We start from the raw sequence: 15,902 nt of genomic DNA on the forward strand, positions 1-15,902 counted from the left end.
AAAATAAATGGAATGTACACTATAGTCTGTGTACGTCTCGCTTTAAAAAAAACATGCATAACAAAGATGTTAAATGATGCCACTAACAATGCAAATAGTTGGTATGGAAATCTTGTTCTAAGAGCAGCCCAGGGTTGAGTGAATAGATGGGTGCAAGGATCATGTTCCAGCAGCAAAACCCACTGGAACAGAAGATTACAATTTAACGGGAGTGAACTCCGTGAATTGTCTAACCATGTGAAATACAGTCCTAAGTAGAGAATGTGTGAAGTCTACGGGGTGTTTAGTAGAGGACGTGTGAAGTCTACGGGGTGTGAAGTCTACGGGGTGTTTAGTAGAGGACGTGTGAAGTCTACGGGGTGTGAAGTCTACGGGGTGTTGAAGTGACTACGGGGTGTTTACTAGAGGAGGACGTGTGAAGACGTTTCTACGGGGTGTGAAGTCTACGGGGTGTTTACTAGAGGACGTGTGACGTCTACGGGGTGTGAAGTCTACGGGGTGTTTACTAGAGGACGTGTGACGTCTACGGGGTGTGAAGTCTACGGGGTGTTTACTAGAGGACGTGTGACGTCTACGGGTGTTTAGTAGAGGGTGTGAAGTCTAGAGGACGGGGTGTTTAGTAGAGGATGTGTGAAGTCTACGGGGTGTGAAGTCTACGGGGTGTTTACTAGAGGATGTGTGACGTCTACGGGGTGTTTAGTAGAGGACGTGTGAAGTCTACGGGGTGTTTAGTAGAGGACGTGTGAAGTCTACGGGGTGTTTAGTAGAGGACGTGTGAAGTCTACGGGGTGTTTAGTAGAGGACGTGTGAAGTCTACGGGGTGTTTAGTAGAGGACGTGTGAAGTCTACGGGGTGTTTAGTAGAGGACGTGTGAAGTCTACGGGGTGTGAAGTCTACGGGGTGTTTAGTAGAGGACGTGTGAAGTCTACGGGGTGTTTAGTAGAGGACGTGTGAAGTCTACGGGGTGTGAAGTCTACGGGGTGTTTAGTAGAGGACGTGTGAAGTCTACGGGGTGTGAAGTCTACGGGGTGTTTAGTAGAGGACGTGTGAAGTCTACGGGGTGTTTAGTAGAGGACGTGTGAAGTCTACGGGGTGTGAAGTCTACGGGGTGTTTAGTAGAGGACGTGTGAAGTCTACGGGGTGTTTAGTAGAGGACGTGTGAAGTCTACGGGGTGTTTAGTAGAGGACGTGTGAAGTCTACGGGGTGTTTAGTAGAAGTCGACGGGGTGTTTAGTAGAGGACGTGTGAAGTCTACGGGGTGTTTAGTAGAGGACGTGTGAAGTCTACGGGGTGTGAAGTCTACGGGGTGTTTAGTAGAGGACGTGTGAAGTCTACGGGGTGTTTAGTAGAGGACGTGTGAAGTCTACGGGGTGTGAAGTCTACGGGGTGTTTAGTAGAGGACGTGTGAAGTCTGAAGTCTACGGGGTGTTTAGTGTGAAGTCTACGGGGTGTTTAGTAGAGGACATGTGAAGTCTGTGAAGTCTACGGGGTGTTTAGTAGAGGACATGTGAAGTCTTTCGGTGTGTGAAGTCTACGGGGTGTTTAGTAGAGGAGTCTACGGGGTGTGAAGTCTACGGGGTGTTTAGTAGAGGACGGGGTGTTTAGTGAAGTCTACGGGGTGTTTAGTAGAGGACGTGTGAAGGCTACGGGGTGTCCAGTAGAGGACGTGTGAAGGCTACGGGGTGTCCAGTAGAGGACGTGTGAAGGCTACGGGGTGTCCAGTGTTTTTGAATAGTAATATTCATTGGATGTACTTTGTATCATCACCTATAACTCCAGTCCTAGCTCTTCTCAGAATAACCAGCAGTTTTTATTTGATACCTGAAGATGAATGATTCCATCTTCACTTATTTACTTAAGCTTCTTCAAAAAAACAAAAAACAAAGACGAGTCCCATGATGACAACTTTATTTACATGTACAACTGGCAAGCAGACAGACCACTGGGACAAAGATGTGAATGCAGAGGGGTACGAAATAATCCCTGAAAAACAAGCAGTCAGACTCCAGTCGTGTTAACGAAGGACACCATATCTATCTGAGGCCATTCAGTTTCCTCCTCCACAATGCAACACAATTCAGAGTATTTCAGAACACCCAGCTGACATGAGCGATACCAACCACCACCATATAATCTTACTGAATACTAATCTGATTTAATACTGAATGCATCATCGTCTCATGTATTTAAGATCTGTTGTTAACTACCACCAGTTTTTTAAAGGAGTCTTTTGAGGACTTCTGTAGATTTAAAAACATCCCCAATATGGTGTTATAATTCAGTAGCAGTAACATTGAAAACCCCACAATTTCCTGTGGTAAAATTGTCATTGGTTGCACTAATTGCACTATTTGTCTACATAACCTGTTTGAAGTACTCATGACATTACCCTGAAGAAGGCACAGTGAAGCCGAAACGTTGGTAAATACCCAATAGATTACTGGGAGTTTATATATGGAGTGTGCGACTTTATTTTGATAGCTTGTAATTTTTTCGTTGTTAGTCTGCACCTCCACACAAACATTTTTTTCTGGGTGTGCGCCAGCTCATGTTTTTTATTAGCATAAAAGACTAACAAAACAATACATTCAATAGCTCCCTTTTTCAGAAAAATGTTTTTCATTTTCAGATGAATATTCTTCATCATCCCTAATTAATGGACATGTCACTGTTACAGTAAATGCAGGCAGCAGTATTCTTCTTCCATAGCTACCTCACTTCCTGCGGCTGCCATGTCCTGAATGCCTGCAGCGTTTCCATGGTGACACCCCTTCCTTTAAAATGGTGTAAAAGCCCTTACATGTGGTAACCAGTGCTCTAAAACAAATGTCTTAAAGTGAGAAGATCATTCAGCTATAGAAAGTATGGTTAGAAAATGACAATTCTAAAAGTACAGGTTGTTCAAGAGTTCTCTTCCATAAATATTTGCTCTGAGGGTAGGCTATAAAAAGGCTTAGGTTTACAAGGTCAGAATAATACAGTAAAATACGTCAGAATTTATGTCATGATGTAAATTCTGATTTATTTTATTAAATAGACTGTCTCCATCTTAACCTAAAGTATTTGTTGTGCATCAATCACATTTGAGTAAACATTAAAAGGTGACATCCCAAAGTGTTGTACTTGGCACTACAGTGCAGTAAGCTCTTACAGATAAAGCAGCAGTCAATGTGAGCTCCAGTGAAGGCACCTGTAACAGAAAACCATCTGGACATTTCATCTAAGTGTTATGTTGTGTTCAAACTGACTGTAGGTTGCTCCTTGACGACAGGTCCCACAAATCACTCTTATCAATACATATGATAGGGTTGCATTCAAGTACCACAAAATAGGGGCAGTTATGAAACTGTTGCAAAGCCAGTGGCTTGGGGAAGTGATCTTCTTTAGTGACATTACATTCAACGATGAATAAATTAAAGGTGTGTCTGTACACACAAAGTCTCATTTTCTGTACAACAAAAGTGCTGCACGTCCAAGCATACCTGCAGGGTGACATTTGGCCCAGTTAACTTTTGAACTTTGATGGTAATTCAGCCCATAGTTCCCAGTCATCTGCTGTCTTCCCCTCCTTCGCCTATCCACTCTCAATGTCCGCTCTTTGGCTTCCCGCGATATGTTCCTCACCCGTTCATCCTCGCATCATACCTAGAGAAAAAAGCACTTTTAATACGGGAATAATTATCCTACAACGTAAAAGTAAAATTGTAATAACTTCCAGGCTAATATAGCTCTCGAGAACCCAGTCACTCACTCTCGGATGCTGTCGGGAATCTGCAGGCGTTCCATGGGGATGTACTCAGACAGCTCCTGCAGGCTGGGAATGAAGAGGATCTTCCGGCTGAACTTCTCACTGTGGAGGGCAGAGGTCAGAGGTTTGAGAGAACATCAGCATGGTCAAGACATATGCTGCAGCTGGATCTTCACAACAGATGGAGTGGGACTCACTGAATCAGTGTGACTTGTTGAATCATCTGAGGACTGATGTGGTTCAAATGAAATATGACTTTAATGGTTCTGCTCACCTGATGAAAGGCTTGACGACAGTGATGAGTGCTTTGATGTACCAGGCAGGGTGGACCACAAAGAGCCCCTTCAGATCCTTCCTCAACCTGCCAGGAGAACCATCACCATGACTCCACAGGCATTACATTTACATGACTCATTTAATCCACATTATTCAGGGCGAGTTACAATACGTGTCAAATACGTAGGCGGAAACAACCACATGATATGAGTAACATAGTGCCTGAGGCAGATTCTCTGGATGGAACACGGCGAATGTCTGATTTCCTAAACAATCCCCTAGGCCTGGGCAGAAACAACCACATGATATGAGTAACATAGTGCCTGAGGCAGATTCTCTGGATGGAACACGGCGAATGTCTGATTTCCTAAACAATCCCCTAGGCCTGGGAAGAAACCTGACATCAATGTCTGTTTCTCTGAGTCACGTGAAGAAAATCATACACTTAGACGCCTCAGTAAACACCAACCTTAGTTGAATAGAATAAGAATGTTCATCCTATGTGTAGTTCTCTCTTAATGCCCTGGGAAGAGTGCCATGATATACGGCGTTGAGACCTGATTCTGATGATATGACTCAAAAGCTCACGGTCGCATAGCAACCGCATTTGCCTCCCTCCAAATTGAGCGCGTGAGGTAACGTCTGAGGGCTGGTTTTCTCAAAGACACCAGTGTCTGGAAATAGGTCTGGTCTCGTCCAAGTTCACCAGAAGGCATGCTACAGATGTAGGATCTAAATTGGATCACCCTTTTGCAGGATAACGTTCCTGCAATGCAGGACATTTTTTACGTAGTGTATTTGAGGTTTAAAAAGGCTTCTGACGTTTTGACTTGATTTTCCCTTATGAAAAATATATCAACCCTTACACAAATGTCCATCAATTAAAATCCACATAATAATTCACATTTCCGGTTGCTTCAAGATTATTTTTGTATTGTAGCAAACTGGCTCAAATTAAGATCCTACATCTGTACCTTTGGCACTATAATTCCCTAAGGCAGGGTTTCCCAAACTTGATTCCCCCCCCCTCCCTGGGAGAACGTTTTGGTTTTTGCCCTTACACTACACAGCTGATTCAGATAATCAAAGCTTGGTGATGAGTAGGTTATTTGAATCATCTGTGTAGTGCTATGTCAACAACAAAAACGTGCACCCGGGTTTGGGAAACCACACCCTAAGGTATATTAGGAGCAAGATGATGGTCAACCTGATGTTTGGGAGGCCACTGTGGTATGCACAGTGAATGTGGTGGTTTATGTATGGGAACGTTATGCTGTGGAGTGTGGCCAGTGGCCAGGCATGCAGAGACTGAGCACTGAGCTGCCTTTATATGGGCTATGGAAACATCTCAATGATAAGGAGGACCACATTACAGTAGAACCAACTGCACAGATACAGTATGAGACAAATGGCAAATATACCGACACGTGGATATACTTTAGTACACTTATTTTTGATTGGACTTTGTATTATTGATATTGATAATTGTACTGCGATGTTGAGAGAGCCAGCACACAAGCATTTCACTGCACCTTTTATACCTGCTGGAAACTGTGTACGTGACGAATACAATTTGATTTTGATTTGGCACACGCACACAGTCAGGGATCAGAGGGTTATCTGAGGAATGTCCGGAGGGGGCACTTCCCTGTGGTAGAGATCCTCACAGCCCTGAATCATTACACTACCCTGTGGTAGAGATCCTCACAGCCCTGAATCATTATACTACCCTGTGGTAGAGATCCTCACAGCCCTGAATCATTATACTACCCTGTGGTAGAGATCCTCACAACCCTGAATCATTACACTACCCTGTGGTAGAAATCCTCACAGCCCTGAATCATTATACTACCCTGTGGTAGAGATCCTCACAGCCCTGAATCATTATACTACCCTGTGGTAGAGATCCTCACAGCCCTGAATCATTACACTACCCTGTGGTAGAGATCCTCACAGCCCTGAATCATTATACTACCCTGTGGTAGTGATCCTCACAGCCCTGAATCATTACACTACCCTGTGGTAGAGATCCTCACAGCCCTGAATCATTATACTACCCTGTGGTAGAGATCCTCACAGCCCTGAATCATTATACTACCCTGTGGTAGTGATCCTCACAGCCCTGAATCATTATAGCATTTCTGTGACATTCCACACGCGGGGAGGAGAAGCAGAGATAGGACAGGAATAAGAGCCCTCCCATTACGTCCTCCCATTCTGTCCAATACCTGGACCACAGAAGTGCTATACAGAGAACCATAGGGCCACTTGCCCCCTCCTCTGGACTCTTTCAGTACAACAGCAGAGGGAACCTTGTGAGAGAAAGAGCAAGAGGAACATACTGTACCTTCTGTCAATGGAGGTGTAACACTGTCGCAGCCATTTGATGGCGGGCATCTTATTCCTGGGAGCCATGCTGCACAGGTACACCATGACATAGCCTTCTGACACCATCAGGTCCAGCGTCCCCACTATGTACCTGCAGCGTACACACACACCCAAATAACAAACTAAAACTACTTTGATTGTCATCTTTCATTGAGACCTCAACACCAGAGGGTGTTTGTCCGTCTACACTGACCTGAAGAGATTGTCCATGACGTACTCATAGTTCTCCACCGTGTTCTCTGGTAGGTAACAGGAGGAGAACGTGATGATGGCGTTCATAGCCTCCCCGTAATAACCTAGGAGACACAGAGGCATACCTCATGAGATACGGCACATGTACATCACATAGAATTACATAGTGAAGAAAGACAAGTTCCAACTGTGGGAGTATAGACGGAGTACATGTTGAACTGCTATAGTGTTAAGTACTGCTAATGGGGGTCCTAATAAAATACTGAAATATTTAAGGTAAATGTATTTCTGTTTGAACTCTGTTGTTGTTTGACATCATGATGAGGTAACTTGATTGGGCCCAGTAAGGCTATTCATAAAATAGATACAATCTTATAGTCAAAGGAAGCCATCCTCCTCAACCTAACATACTATTATTTTAGGGGTATATACAGTAATATATAGATGGGGGATGGACTCTACAAGGTGTCGAAGGCATTCCACAGGGACACTGGCCCATGTTGACTCCAATGCTTCCCACAGTTGTATCAAGTTGGTTGGATGTCCTTTGGGTGGTGGACCTGGGATACACATGGGAAACTGTTGAGCGTGAAAAACACAGCAGCGTTGTAATTCTTGACACAAACCGGTGCGCCTGGCACCTACTATTTAAAGATATATATTTTTTAAATGTAACCTTTATTTAACTAGGCAAGTCAGTTAAGAACAAATTCTTATTTACAATGACAGCCTACCCCGGCCAAACCCAGACGACGCTGGGACAATTGTGCGCCGCCCTATGGGAGTCCCATTCACGGCCGGATGTGATGCAGCCTGGATTCGAACCAGGGATTGCAGTGCCTTAGATCGCTGCGCCACTCGGGAGCAACCATACCCCGTTCAAAGGCACTTAAATCATTCACCTTCTGAATGGCACACATACACAATCCATGTCTCAATTGTCTCATGGCTGAAAAATCCTACTTTAAGTGGATTTAACAAGTGACATCAATAAGGGATCATAGCTTTCACCTGGATTCACCTGGTCAGTCTATGTCATGGAAAGAGCAGTTCTTAATGTTTGGTATATCAGATAGAATTACATAGTGCAACTGAAAATCATTCCCTTTCACTGAGGCCTGTCATTTTCAGCAAATGCATATAGTGGGAGCTACACAACAGATGCTGTGTCATATGCACTCAGCTGGACTCAGTTATGGAAGCATTGATTTTACAGGTTGGTCAAGTGGCTACTTGACAGTCAGCTTCAGCTGTGTCTCACCTCCGTGAGAGAGCACCTGGAGGTATGGCTCCAGGACACTCATGTTGACGTGGTACTCCTGTCCTGCGACGCAGAACCTTCTCCAGCGGCGCCCCCTGTTGTCCACCTGGTCTAGCTCCATCGAGCCCATCTCTGCCTGCTCCATCACCGTGGTGCCTGAGACACCATCCTCCCCCCGGCCCAGCCGTGGCAGGTCATCTGGAGGGTCATCAGAGGTCAGATGAAGGTCAAGAATAGTGGGATTAGATTGTGCAAGCATCATACCATTCCATTTCAGAATGGAATTCAAAATATAAAATGGAATGAAATAGAAGAATACTATGTTCCAAATTGGAATTTCTCTTTGTCTCTCTCCTACTCTCGGTTTTCTGACCTCCCACTACAGTTCATTCTACCCCTACACCCCCTCAGTCTCTCTCCTACTCTCTGTTATCTGACCTCCCACTACAGTTCATTCTACCCCCACACCCCCTAAGTCTCTCTCCTACTATCTGACCTCCCACTACAGTTCATTCTTCCCCCACACCCCCTCAGTTTCTCTCCTACTCTCTGTTATCTGACCTCCCACTACAGTTCATTCTTCCCCCCACACCCCCTCAGTTTCTCTCCTACTCTCTGTTATCTGACCTCCCACTACAGTTCATTCTACCCCACACCCCCTCAGTTTCTCTCCTCTCTCTGTTATCTGACCTCCCACTACAGTTCATTCTTCCCCCACACCCCCTCAGTTTCTCTCCTACCCTCTGTTTTCTGACCTCCCACTACAGTTCATTCTACCCCCCCACACCCCCTAAGTCTCTCTCCTACTCTGTTATCTGACCTCCCACTACAGTTCATTCTACCCCCCACACCCCCTCAGTCTCTTTCCTACCCTCTGTTTTCTGACCTCCCACTACAGTTCATTCTGACCTCCCACTACAGTTCATTCTACCCCCACCCCCCCAGTCTCTCTCCTACCCTCTGTTTTCTGACCTCCCACTACAGTTCATTCTACCCCCACACCCCCTCAGTCTCTCTCCTACTCTCTGTTTTCTGACCTCCCACTACAGTTCATTCTACCCCCACACCCCCTCAGTCTCTCTCCTACCCTCTGTTTTCTGACCTCCCACTACAGTTCATTCTACCCCCACACCCCCTCAGTCTCTCTCCTACTCTCTGTTTTCTGACCTCCCACTACAGTTCATTCTACCCCCACACCCCCTCAGTCTCTCTCCCCACCCTCATACATCCCACTCTCACTTTTACCTTCCCACTCCAGTTCGTGCAAGCCGTCTTTCTCTGTCATCCTCCCACTCCAGTTCTCGGTCACCCTCCCACTCCCGTTCTCTGTCACCCTCCCACTCTGGTTCTCTCTCACCCTCCCACTCCAGTTCTCTCTCACCCTCCCACTCCAGTTCTCTCTCACCCTCCCACTCCAGTTCTTGTCTCCCCTCTCACCCTCCCACTCCAGTTCTTGTCTCCTCTCTCACCCTCCCACTTCTGTTCTTGTCCCCCTCTCACCCACTCCAGTTCTTGTCCCCTCTCTCACCCACTCCAGTTCTTGTCCCCTCTCTCACCTACTCCAGTTCTTGTTTCTTCTCTCACCCTCCCACTCCAGTTCTTGTCTCCCCTCTCACCCTCCCACTCCAGTTCTTGTCTCTCTCTCACCCTCCCACATCTGTTCTTGTCCCCTCTCACCTACTCCAGTTCTTGTCTCCCCTCTCACCCTCCCACTCCAGTTCTTGTCTCCTCTCTCACCCTCCCACTTCTGTTTTTGTCCCCTCTCACCCACTCCAGTTCTCATCCCTCTCTCACCCTCCCACTTCTGTTTTTGTCCCCTCTCTCACCCACTCCAGTTCTTGTCCCCTCTCTCACCCACTCCAGTTCTTGTCCCCTCTCTCACCTACTCCAGTTCTTGTTTCTTCTCTCACCCTCCCACTCCAGTTCTCTCTCACCCTCCCACTCCAGTTCTTGTCTCCTCTCTCACATCTGTTCTTGTCCCCTCTCTCACCTACTCCAGTTCTTGTCTCCCCTCTCACCCTCCCACTCCAGTTCTTGTCTCCTCTCTCACCCTCCCACTTCTGTTTTTGTCCCCTCTCTCACCCACTCCAGTTCTTGTCCCCTCTCTCACCCACTCCAGTTTTTGTCCCCTCTCTCACCTACTCCAGTTCTTGTCCCCTCTCTCACCTACTCCAGTTCTTGTCTCCCCTCTCACCCTCCCACTCCAGTTCTTGTCTCTTCTCTCACCCTCCCCACAAGTTCTTGTCTCCTCTCTCACCCTCCCACTCCAGTTCTTGTCTCCCTCTCACACCCTCCCACTCCAGTTCTTGTTTCTTCTCTCACCCTCCCACTCCAGTTCTTGTCTCCTCTCTCACCCTCCCACTTCAGTTCTTGTCTCCTCTCTCACCCTCCCACTCCAGTTCTTGTCTCCTCTCTCACCCTCCCACTCCAGTTCTTGTCTCCTCTCTCACCCTCCCACTCCAGTTCTTGTCCCCTCTCTCACCCTCCCACTCCAGTTCTTGTCTCCTCTCTCACCCTCCCACTCCAGTTCTTGTCTCCTCTCTCACCCTCCCACACAAGTTCTTGTCTCCTCTCTCACCCTCCCACTCCAGTTCTTGTCTCCCCTCTCACCCTCCCACTCCAGTTCTTGTTTCTTCTCTCACCCTCCCACTCCAGTTCTTGTCTCCTCTCTCACCCTCCCACTCCAGTTCTTGTCTCCTCTCTCACCCTCCCACTCCAGTTCTTGTCTCCTCTCTCACCCTCCCACTCCAGTTCTTGTCTCCTCTCTCACCCTCCCACTCCAGTTCTTGTCTCCTCTCTCACCCTCCCACTCCAGTTCTTGTCTCCTCTCTCACCCTCCCACTCCAGTTCTTGTCTCCTCTCTCACCCTCCCACTCCAGTTCTTGTCTCCTCTCTCACCCTCCCACTCCAGTTCTTGTCTCCTCTCTCACCCTCCCACTCCAGTTCTTGTCTCCTCTCTCACCCTCCCACTCCAGTTCTTGTATCCTCTCTCACCCTCCCACTCCAGTTCTTGTCTCCCTTCTCACCCTCCCACTCCAGTTCGTGCATGCTGTCAGGGAAGTTGCAGGACTCGCTGTCCGAGGGTGTCTCCAGGGCCTCCAGGTTGATGTCCAGCTCCGTGTCATCTTCGTCGGGTGAGAGGGCGGCGGCAGAGTACCCGGTGTCCCCTGACTTCACACTGCGGTCCGCTGAGTCGGTACGGGACAGGGTCAGGCTGAGGGTGGGCGCCACCAGACGCTTCTTCCTTATGGGGTTTTCTGACAGGGCCAGGCTGGTGGGTGGAGCTGGGGGAGTAGCACACAAACAGGTATTGTGGGATATGGTGCAGTACTTTTGGAATTAGGCCTTTGCAGACATTTGGTATTAGGGATATACCTGGTCTCTCTGCATTTTCTCCTTGGGTCTCAGGACTATGGGAATCTTCAGGAAGAGGTCTAGGGGGGGAATACAAAATAGTTGAAAAAGCTTAGTACTGCTTTCTTACCCGGTCATAACCAAAAAGCATTCTTTGCAGGGACCTAAAATATCATTTAAGATTGTCATGGTGAACAGGCTGGGGTTTACAGTTCAGGGGGTAAGGTTAAAGGTCAGGGTTAGGTTTTTCTCTGACCTGGGGAACTCCTCATCCTGCCATTCCTCCCTCAGCTCCATGTCCTGGATGTGGGAAGCAGCCTTCGCCCCCTCTGGACTCCTACAGAACAGACAGCATGTCACAGTACATTCAATAGTCTTGCTGCACATGCTGTAATAATCAAAAGATTCAACAACAGTCTATAGTCCTTAAGAGCTCAAATAAGACACAGTCTGACAGACACTCTGATGAAGGCCACTGCCCAAACGCATGTACCATGTTTTTAATGTGATGATACCAAATGAATAAAGTCTTTGTAAAGTGCCTGTCAAACATTACGCATGAATCACAAGGTCGAATCATTGCAATATGTTCATTGGTTACCAGGGGAGAACGACTGCCCCCTCTCATTGAAACCAGGAAGAAGGCTGACTGTGGTACTGCAGGCATTGTTGGCAGAAAACAGGATTAAAGGGATGGGCATTTGACATTTTTTGATTGTTCTTGTACACACATAATGTGCATTTATCTATATGCCACCAGTGTGAAACAATACCTAATTTATCATAACCATTAGTACTATTTAAGATGAATTTATTGAAAGTGTAAAATCAACTGGTTATATTATATTGTGGAACACAATCTTCTAAAAGGCAGTAACCTCAGCAGGGGCGCTTGCATAGAAGCCAACGGCTGTGCAACGGCATAGCATTGTTTTGTTCATTTAACAGACAAGCCACTCTTACTTGCCGAGCCCTTATCACAGTCAAGACACACCTTGCAAACAAGCACCCGCCCCACACACACAAACACACACGCACACACTGAGAAGAGTCCTCAAGTTCTCCCTCACCTCACTCCAGTGCTCAGAGAGTACACAGACACAATCACGTCCAAGTGCAGAAGAGCGAGAGAGAAAACTAACAATGTAGGCTTGCAACTTGTCTTACTCCATGTGTGTCCTCTGGCTGTCATTGGTCTAGACTGCCTCATGTGTGTCCTCTGGCTGTCATTGGTCTAGACTGCCTCTGCCAGTGGACACACTTGACAAGGTTTCAGGACCACTGCAAGAGTCAAACAGCACCCTCTGTGACTGTGCCTCCAGTACTCCATGGAAGAGTGGTTCACAAAGTGGCCAACACACCCTTAGACCCACCAACTGCATGCATAATGCATCCTTGGCACATATGTTCAGTATGTCTGCTGATCACTTCCCTATATTGTGTTAACGTTTCATTAGTGCTCTCCTGTCATATGAATTAGACTTTACGGACCGTAAAAGGGAATTGGGCTGTTAAAGTAATGACGTTCATAGAGCGTCACACTGTAAAGACATACAAATAAAGAATATAGACTCATTTGTAAACTGTCATAAAGGGGAATAGTCTTGGTATAGAAGACCACCAGCTGTCACTTAGAAATTAAAACAGAGTAATAAGCAAATGCTAGATGCACCAATAAATTGGCAAAGATAAAATAATTATAATATGTCCAACTGTAGGCCCTATGTAAAAACAAATGAAGAATCATGAAACTACAGTAAGTTTATCCATATAGTTTAAGCACTTTTAGTGTCATTACACAGTATTAACATGTTGTAAACTAACTTTGCACAACTGTGTTCAAGCCGTCAACTGGATTATACATTGCTTCCACATCAGCTTCCCCGTCTCCAACAACCTAGTTCTACTGTAGTTACACAATGTTCTACTGTAGAGACACACCGATACACAAAGCATAGCCTACCTTTCACCCTTTCCTCTGTATAAACGCGCACTCATGCAGACATCATGATTAAAAGATGAGTAAAAAAAAAACGTTAAAAAAAAGTTTATCAAGAAGATAAGTCATTTAAAAGTCGTCCATTGTAAACACTCCGACGTTCGCACAAGTGCAGTGTTCTGACGACCCAACCACACAGCCAATCAGAGGGCTTTGTACGTGCTCGGCTGGTGACACGTTCACCACACCTGAGTGAGTGAGAACTTTCTGATCTATCACTCATCGCAACTTGTAAACACATCAAAATGAGCAGATCCGTAGATAAATAGTTGAGTATCTCAATGCAGCAGTCTCAAACTCTTACCACACTGAAAGGAAACACATTTCGGCAACAATAACAGTTCCTGTTTACTCAACTATCATTAAAAAAACGGTATTGCCTTCTCCTGATTTTTTAAAACGAGAATGACACATCAATAAGTCCCTCTCGAGAGCCTGTATGTCTATGGTTTAATGAGTCAACCCAGCTGAACTCGTGACAGTAAGGTTTTGCTGCGTTGGTTTGTGGATTGTGGTCTGAGTATAAACTCATTATCTATTTAATTATTTAAAATGTGGGCGTCCCGTTATGACGTGATCGTTGTGGCACTGAACACCTGAACATCTTGTGAGATTGGAGCATATGGGGTTTAAAGGGTGTGTATGCGTTTGTGTGTGTCTCTGTGTTGCAACCAACCAGTGAACAGATCTCAACTCAATTGAACACTTAAGGGAGATTCTGAGCGGCTCGTGAGACAGCGTTTCCCACCACCATCTACAAAACACCAAATTCTCGTTGAATAATGGTGTCGCATCCCTCCAATAGCGTTCCAGACACTTGCAGAATCTTTGCCACCGCGCATTGAAGCTGTTCTGGCTCGTGGTGCCCAACGCAATATTAAGACACGTTTTGTGTATTTTGGCAGTTACCTGTAGACGCGTGTAAAAAAATCTGTTAATAGCTGCTCGTGGTGGGAAGGGAAGACAACCTCTGTGCTCTTGCATTGTTCCCGATGAAGCATGCCTAGGGTGTATACTCTGTGTTAAGGAAACCTGATATTGTAATGGCCACGGCCTGTAGAGGCAGTTATTGAAGCCTCTGCCTATAAGAGGACATGAGTAGATAGCAGGGATTACCCTAACGCAAAGAAAGCTCCGATTCAAACTCCCTTTCCGTCAGCATTATGTCAAAATATGTTCCTTGATCACCAAATATGGAGTTACGCTGAGCAACCATCTCATTTACTCCGGTTACAGCCGGTATGTAGCCTACTTCCAAAAAGCAACGGAAAAAATGCCTCTTTAACGCCAATAATCTATCTATACCTCCAACTCCAATCTATCCACCTCCGGCAGATAGATTGATGACAATATACAGAAGGGATATGGAAGGAATTCGGAGGCAACTAATGATGACATCAGAGATACGGTGGCTGTCTTTCTGTAACTCGCAGTACAAGTATCAGACAGAGACTAAGATCCGTATGTTTCTTTCCAATTACCGGTATATTAATTATAGGCCTAAATCAAATGTATATCTAGTGACATTATTACATCACCCCAGACACTGTTCGTGAATCTTGTCAACAGCTCACAAAATCCAGTGGTGGAAGTTGCCCTTTAGTCCATGTAAATCTTAGTTATAAAACAAACTTTGGCAATTACTAAGCCCATGCATGAATCAACGCTTTGTCAGCTTTGCAAAGCCAGCGATTCAGCACTGAGGAAGTCATTAGAGCAGAGACTCCCAGGACGGATGGCATCTTTATCGTCACTACTGGCCTGGTGAGTGTCAGAGTGGCTTGTGACTTCCCAGTTCTCCTTTTGTTAACCCCTGTCCATTGTTCAGAGAGTAGGTCATATGACATGGAGTCTAGAGGGGTGTAAATGAGATAGATACAACACTCACACTTCAAACTCCATATTTCCCTCCAGCAATTGAAATCCACTCCATATTTCCCTCTAGCAATTGAAATCCACTACATCTTTCCCTCTAGCAATTGAAATCCACTCCATATTTCCCTCTAGCAATTGAAATCCACTACATCTTTCCCTCTAGCAATTGAAATCCACTCCATCTTTCCCTCTAACAATTGAAATCCACTCCATCTTTCCCTCTAACAATTGAAATCCACTCCATATTTCCCTCTAGCAATTGAAATCCACTCCATCTTTCCCTCTAACAATTGAAATCCACTCCATCTTTCCCTCTAACAATTGAAATCCACTCCATCTTTCCCTCTAACAATTGAAATCCACTCCATCTTTCCCTCTAACAATTGAAATCCACTCCATCTTTCCCTCTAACAATTGAAATCCACTACTCTATCTTTCCCTCTGGCAATTGAAATGAGCTGAAACACTGACACCACTGTTTTTGTTTCAGGAAACCCACACCGCTATGAGCGTCACTTCACATTTGCTACACACACTGGTTGTGAAACTATGGGTTTCCACAGAATAAACTAGCAAAGTGGTTTAATCACTTACCCATTTAGCATGTACTGGTCCCCCTGCTCTGTATAGGTCCCCATATCATCCACCCTGTGAGTGAGATCAGATGATTATTTCAGCACTGAATAGGTACCTCCAGGAACTAGTGTTTCTTGCAAAACAAGACAGCCTGCTGGCTCATCTGCCTTTCTCATGAGGAAGTCTGTTGATCTGGGTGGGTGTGTTTGTGTGGATGTGTGTCTATGTCAGTG

The 15,902-nt window shown here is 45.8% G+C and overlaps 1 protein-coding gene across 3 annotated transcripts; it reads right to left on the reverse strand.

The window, feature by feature from the left end:
- Positions 1 to 1,891: 1,891 nt before the first annotated feature.
- bnipl (BCL2 interacting protein like) lies at positions 1,892 to 15,862 on the reverse strand. 3 transcript variants are annotated; one of them, XR_006083047.1, is made up of 11 exons: positions 15,688 to 15,862; positions 11,476 to 11,556; positions 11,241 to 11,299; positions 10,892 to 11,149; positions 7,866 to 8,063; positions 6,606 to 6,708; positions 6,372 to 6,503; positions 4,023 to 4,109; positions 3,752 to 3,850; positions 3,483 to 3,645; positions 1,892 to 3,190 (listed from the first exon to the last, which is right to left on the reverse strand). XR_006083047.1 is itself a non-coding variant. In XM_042319137.1 (10 exons), the coding sequence occupies exons 1-10, from the start codon at positions 15,729 to 15,731 to the stop codon at positions 3,621 to 3,623; spliced, it is 1,086 nt and encodes a 361-aa protein (XP_042175071.1). In that variant the 5' UTR covers positions 15,732 to 15,862; the 3' UTR covers positions 1,892 to 3,620. The 3 variants fall into 3 exon arrangements, 2 of the variants coding, with proteins under 2 accessions (XP_042175071.1, XP_042175072.1); XM_042319137.1 differs by having other exon boundaries at positions 1,892 to 3,645; XM_042319138.1 differs by lacking the exon at positions 15,688 to 15,862 and adding an exon at positions 13,183 to 13,684 and having other exon boundaries at positions 1,892 to 3,645.
- Between the last annotated feature and the right edge of the window lie 40 nt (positions 15,863 to 15,902).

Source organism: Oncorhynchus tshawytscha, unplaced genomic scaffold (assembly GCF_018296145.1).
Source record: "Oncorhynchus tshawytscha isolate Ot180627B unplaced genomic scaffold, Otsh_v2.0 Un_scaffold_7589_pilon_pilon, whole genome shotgun sequence".
NCBI classification, from domain to species: Eukaryota; Metazoa; Chordata; class Actinopteri; order Salmoniformes; family Salmonidae; genus Oncorhynchus; species Oncorhynchus tshawytscha.

What these genes read in the sequence shown, in the direction of transcription:
- bnipl (XM_042319137.1), bottom strand. Translation starts at nt 15,731, where the DNA reads ATGGGGACCTATACAGAGCAGGGGGACCAGTACATGCTAAATGG. An exon ending in CCAGGTGCTCTCTCACGGAG is followed by an intron (nt 6,709 to 7,865) that starts GTGAGACACAGC and finishes TGTGTCTCCTAG; the next exon opens with GTTATTACGGGGAGGCTATG. An exon ending in GTCGTCAAGCCTTTCATCAG is followed by an intron (nt 3,851 to 4,022) that starts GTGAGCAGAACC and finishes TGCCCTCCACAG; the next exon opens with TGAGAAGTTCAGCCGGAAGA.